The sequence below is a fragment of the Muntiacus reevesi genome, chromosome 9 (genome assembly GCF_963930625.1).
Source record: "Muntiacus reevesi chromosome 9, mMunRee1.1, whole genome shotgun sequence".
NCBI classification, from domain to species: Eukaryota; Metazoa; Chordata; class Mammalia; order Artiodactyla; family Cervidae; genus Muntiacus; species Muntiacus reevesi.
In genome coordinates this window covers 70,019,381-70,025,791 of record NC_089257.1, presented here as the reverse complement: position 1 = coordinate 70,025,791, position 6,411 = coordinate 70,019,381, and the positions used below count along the sequence as shown (strand labels likewise).

The window sequence follows — 6,411 nt, the reverse complement described above, 5'->3', positions numbered from 1 at the left end:
ATGGAAACTCATTGTTACTGAATAAAAATCTACTTGGGGAGGGAAAAAGTACCTTCATATATAATCTACACTGGGGATGCAAATTGTAGAGAAACAGACACCAAAGGATTTGCATTTAATCAAATCTAAAGCAAGTCATTTCAGAAGCATCATTACCATGTACAGAAGAAGCCTTTCCCATCAGAATCAGACTGACCTTTCCAGGAGATTGGCTCCCTTATCAAGGAAAATCCACCATTCACCTGAAATCCTACGTTGCCTTAAGAAGGAAATTTACCAGAACCATCCAGGATGGAAAGTGGTGAGTCAATATCAATTATCTAAAACTTTTTTTTAAAACTTTGAGAAGCCTAGTGTTTATTTTTGACATCACAAAGCTATAACAGAAAGCAAAGGACAAGAAGAAATATCCCTAACTCTAGCTTGAACAAAAAAAGCTATCAAAATAGACCAGAGACCAACAACTTAGAACTCTTGATAATATTTTCACAATTCTGTTCACATTTAATTACTAATTGCTGGATTTATTTTGCTGTATCAAGTACATGAGGGTATGTTTTCTGAAAGATCAATTCTACTGAACATTATTTTTATAAAATAAGAACCTGGATATTAAAGCATTCTTTTCCAGTGTAGCCATATAGTATATCAGATGTAACAATTTATAGCAAGTTTTCAACTGTAAGAAAAGTGCAGGAGAAGAATCCACATTTATAGAGAGCTTGAAATATCTTTTATTCATCCATCTTGCTTTTAAGATTAAGGATGAAGGACTTTCCACATACAGATAGTAAGGAAGAGCTGTTATTAACACGAATTCAAGCTGTATATAGATCTTTCCCAGTTTGTTCACTCTGAGGATAGAGATATTAGTGTCAACATAATAATATTAGCTTAATATTAGTGTCAAGTTTGTGTTTCAGACACAAGCTTGAGATTTAAAGGTTAGCATTGTAAATTTTAATAAATGATAATAGAAGAAATATTCTTTAAACACTTTGTAAAGTAGCTTGAAAGAAAAATTAATATTTTTTTAAATTCTATAACTCCTCAAAGACTAATCCCAAAAAATTTTTAAAAAGCCATAAGAGCATCTGTCTCCTGCAGTATAGAACTGGTTATAAATGGAAGTTTTAAGTTTTGGGATCTAATTCTGAGGCTTAAAAAGTGCCAGGGGGTGACTACTGGGAGGAGTTCGTGGGTGCCTATGGTAATAAATCAAACTTCTACAAAATCTTCACATGTTAACTAATTTAGCTCCACTTCTTTAGAAGTTTTAGTCTTTATTTCAGAGTAAAATTTCATAAGCAGTATGTATAAATTAATATACTGAACATTTCCCAATTAGTTGCTGAACTTGTTTTTCCTTGTGCTCTCCTGGAGGTTTCCCATAATAAACTAGTATGATGTCATTTCCCCAGACCAGAAGCAGAGCTACACACACTGAGCCTCTAGTGGGCATGGAGGAAGCACTGTATCCAACACGGGGATCTGCCTCCTCCTGGGGAGAGTGCTTTTGTCCTGAGCAAGACAGGCTGAGGTTGGTGGGGGCTAAGAGGGTACCCACAGCCCCAGAACTGGCACCTGAGCCAGACAGTGGGCCAACACACTGTATTACCACTGGCCTGTCCAAAACCTCACTCTTGGCACTTCCCTGACAAGCAGAGAAATGGAACCACTGTGGATGCTGTTCACCAGTAATCCATCATTCAGGATGTTTATTCTGTTCTACTTAAGTGAGAATGTACTTGTATTTCATACCATCAGGAACTACAATTCAGACAGACATCGTCTATTATCTTAACTTTACCATTGTCTAATGTTGCAACTCAAAATATGAATTGTTTTCTAAAGTTATAGGATGGTTTTTTGTTTTATCCTCTTTCTGTTTCAAACTCTCTTTTTAATCCCTTACCTTATGTAACACACACCTGCTTAGAGACTCTAAAGAATTTAAAAGCAAGAAAATGTATTCCAGAGACCGTCATCAAAAGTAGCAAAATAAGGTGCTTCAAATGTCATAAACATATTTTATATTTCATAACTAAAAACAATTGAGGAATATCCTACATTTTTAATAACCAGTTACAGATGTATGAGTTTGATTTGACAGAAAAAATTTAAATTTTCAGAAACAGTATTAAAGCAATAACATCATTAAATCTACTATGGGCCAAGTTCCTCTTCACAGTGAACAGGAATGAGGAGAAGGCATGACTGAGACAATTTGCTAAGTATACATAGTCACAATACTAGTGCATAAATTTTTCCCCAAAATTCAAAAGGATACATGGATTCTTATTAACAAATTTGCTTGTGCTTTCTCTCTGGAAACACATCTTTGTTTTCTCAACAACTGATCTGAATGCAAGTTTGTATCTAGAGTATTTGAATAAAAACTCTTCAGCATCTCCTGGTTTATGCAGGTGTGTGTTCTTTAAATAGACAGTGTACAACGGGGAAAACGTTTGGAACTATGAATACTGGCAATATTTTTAAACTCTAAATATTCCTCTTTTAAAAAAGAGGATAGGGTAGGTTAAGGAACTTTCAGAATTCCCCAAAACAGGAAGAGTAATCTGCGTAATAGGTTTAAAGAATTGTTATGAGGTTCCATGTTTTAATATCATGTATTTTAGCTAACCTTTTTTGTATTCACCTCAGAGCCTGGTTTATCCCCATTGTCCTTATTTTCTTACCACCCATGCTCCAGATGAAACTGATCTCTCCCACATTCTAAAGATCTCCAGCCTTCTTTTTGTGCCCCCATTTTCCTCAGATTCTCTAAGGCATTTTATTTACTCCACAAGTGGTCACTAAACACCTACTAGGTCCCAGATACTTAACACCCCTGATTATTCCTTTCTCTACACTTCCTCTTTCCTTCAGGCCCCTGTTGCTGCCACACCACAGCATCACATTCCTACATCTCTGCCCCGTCCCCCACCCGCGTCTGCCTTGACCCTCCCTATCTCCTGCCTTTCCTAGGCATCAGAACTATCACCTTTTCCCAGGACTCAGGGCTTGGATTTCTACTCCTTTTGCTGAAAAGTCTTCTTGGAGAACTTTATTTCCATAGTTCTAGTTAGCATGGTTTTAGAGAGGTTTCTTAGATATACAACTCTAACCCTTGTCGAAGTTCTCATCTGTCCACAGGATAATTTCACTTGATTGAGCCACCACAACCTCAGAGTCCGCATATTCAAAACTGAACCCTTTTTCTCTGTGTCAGCTCCAATCTTCCCTGGCTTCTTGAGTTCTCTTCTTAATCATGGTAGTATGTGTCTGTACGTGTGTGTGTGTGTGTGTGTGTGTGTGTGTGTGTGTGTGTGTGTGTGTTCTTTTGAAAGAGACCTTTAAGAGTCCTTAAACCTGTGCTTTCCTGTTCATTTCCAAAGTTTCTGGCTAGCCTGTCACTGTTTTATCATTTTCCATCCTCTTTGCCTCTTTATCCTTAACCCATCCTGAGGTGTGCCCTTAGATTAATCTTCCCCCCAGAATTCCAAATCTTCCTAAATATGGTAAAGTCATAATACTCCCCTCTTCAAAATGATTAGTGGTTTTCACCATCAACAACATAAAGAATAGACTTTTACAGCCTGATTTTCAAGACCTTCAACATTTCCATTATTCTCAACCAAAAAAAAAACCACTTTCAACAAATATTTACTGGAGGACTACTAACTGCCTTGCCATTACTCTGGCCTGGAGAATTCCATGAACTGTATAGTCCATGGGGTCGCAAAGAGTCTGACACAACTGAGCGACTTTCACATTACTAAGTGCCAAGAGCTGTTCTAGCCGTCGGCACTTAAAATGTTCCAGTGAGGTAAAACAAGCAAAGATTACCATCCTTGTGGAACTTACACTCTAGCAAGGGAGAGGAAGACAATTAACAATAAACTTCATAAATAAGGAAAGTATATAGGATATTTAAAAAGTGACAAGCAACGCATAGAAAAAGTAGAAGAGGGTAAATGCAACTTTAAATATGTTCTCATTGAGAAAATGACATTTGAGCCAAATCTTGAGGGAAACAAGGGCATTTAGTCATGTGGGTGGCAGAGGGAAGAATATTCCAGATAGAGGGGACAGCCTCTAATGCAAAGGTCCTAAGGCAGAAGTGGTGGGTCGATATGTTTCAGAAACTGTCTGGAGTACATACAGTATCACAAGATGAGATCAGAGATGTGGGGGCACAAGTTTATGTTGGGCCATCGTGAGGAGCTTGGCTTTTACTCTGAGTAAAATGGAGAGCCATCTTGTGGTTTTGAGAAGAGAACTGAGGCAACTGGAATTTGTTCTTTAGAAAGAATCACTTTGGCTGTTGTGTTAAGATAGACTGGGGATGGAGGAAGAATAGAAGCAAAGAGATAGGTTGGAAGGCTACTGCAGTATCTTTATGAGAGATGACAGTCAATTGTACCTGGATATTAGCAGCAGGTGGTGGTGGTGGGCAGGGCGGGGAGTGGCACGTCCCTGTGGCTCAGATGGTAAAGAATCTGCCTGCAGTGCAGGAGACCTGGGTTCAATCCCTGGATTGGAAAGATCTCCTAGAGAAAGGAATGGCTACCCACACCAGTATTCTTGCCTGGAAAATTCCATGGACAGAGGAGCCTCGTGGGCTACAGTCTATGGGGTTGCAAAGAGTCGGACACAACTGAGTGACTAACAAACAGATTACCAGTGGAGCTGGAGAAAAATCTGCAGATTCTGGTCTGTTTCATAGGTGGCTCCATCAAACTCCTAAAGGATGGACTGTGAAGTCTGAGAGAAAAGAGAGGAACCAAGAATGACTCTATAGCTTCTGGGCAATCAGAAGAATGGAGTTGCCATCAACTGAGACAGGAAGGGGTCTTCCCAGGTGGCACAGTGATGGAGAATCCACCTGCCAATGCAGGAGATGCAAGAGATGCAGGTTCGATCCCAGGGTTGCAAAGATTCCCTGGAGTAGGAAATGGCAACCCACTCCAATATTCTTGCTTGAAAACGTCCACGGACAGAGGAGCCTAGCAGGCTACAGTCCATGGGGCTGCAAAGAGTGGGACACGACTGAGTCCAGCACCATCATCACCACTGAGACAGGAAGGTTTCAGATAAGCAAATACAGAGGGAAGAACAAAGTTCAGAGCTGGGCGTGTGGAGTTTGAAACGTCTACTATACATCTGAAAAAAGATGGACGTCGAAGTCTAAAGTCCAGGACAGGTCTGGGCTAGGGGTACCCATTTGAACTTCATCTGTATATTGATGGCATTTAAATCTATTAATTCCAATGACCTTAGCTTGTCCCCTTTCTTACCACATGCCTTGCTCTTTCCCATCTTCCTCTGCCTTTGCTCATGCCAAGTCTAATATACATGACCTTTCTCCCTCCTCCTAACCTATCCACGTCAGTCTGAATCAAGCATAAGTCCCATCCCTTCCCACAAAGTTTTCATCAACAAACCAAAATACATTCTTCCCCCTCCCCTAATCCCTCACAAGTGAATGTCTGTTTCTCTCACTAAAATAAGGTGTCTTTGAGGACATCTGTTGTAAGTTCTAAATTTATTTTGCATCCCCTGCAGCATATAACCCCATATTTTGCACCAAAGTCAGTGCCAACCAGTACATAAGACTGATTTTTTTTTTTATGGCAGAACTTCAGAAGTTTTGATCTGTTTGTTTGTCATCTCATGAATTTTATCCCTCTATTAGTCTCCATGTGGTTATTTGTTAAACATTTAGAATAGGTATATTTCCTCTAGGCTTTTTGGCATACACATAAAACATAAATAAATAATTCAGATTTAACCCATCAATTAAAAATCCCTTCCCAAAAAAAAGTAAAAACAAGACAGTCTGCAAACACACAAAGGATCAGCCTGGACCTCTTCAACATCCACCCCAGACTTCTCAGACCCAAGTCCACACCTCCATCAATCAGCCAGACGTTCCCCCTTTTTGCTCAGCTAGGAATGCCTAGGTTAGGGCTGGCCCCCGCCTCCACAGGAAACTTATAAAATCCCTACTCATGTGTATATCTGAGAACCTCTGAAGGTTCTCAGACTTCAGAGAACATCAGAATCACTTGAAGGGCTAGTTAAAACACAACTGCTGGGCCCACCCCTACAGTTTCTGATTCAGTATATCTGGAGAAGGACCTGAGAATCTGCATTTTTAACACATTCTTAGCCAGTGCTATTTCTCCTGACCCCAGGTTCACACTGAGGATCACTGGTGTGTACTCTCACTTGGACTTTTCTCTCTTGCCTTGACTCCTGTTTTGTTCTCAGCTTTAGCGCTTGAATCACTCTCATATACCAGGCTGCTAGACGGGCCCTAGAGGCGTCTTAGTTACTGACCACATGCTCCAACCACCACCTCTCCCCTGCCCTTCTTTATTCCAGGCTCAAAGGTTGAGAGCCAGC

At 40.1% G+C, this 6,411-nt stretch overlaps 1 protein-coding gene across 1 annotated transcript in view; it reads left to right on the top strand.

Annotated features, from left to right (window-relative positions):
* Positions 1 to 291: 291 nt before the first annotated feature.
* POU2AF2 (POU class 2 homeobox associating factor 2) overlaps positions 292 to 6,411 on the top strand; it is a 38,259-nt gene continuing 32,139 nt past the window's right edge. The window contains exon 1 of the mRNA XM_065944364.1: positions 292 to 301. Coding sequence (XP_065800436.1) covers positions 292 to 301 — 10 coding nt within the window. The remainder of the gene's footprint in view (positions 302 to 6,411) is intronic.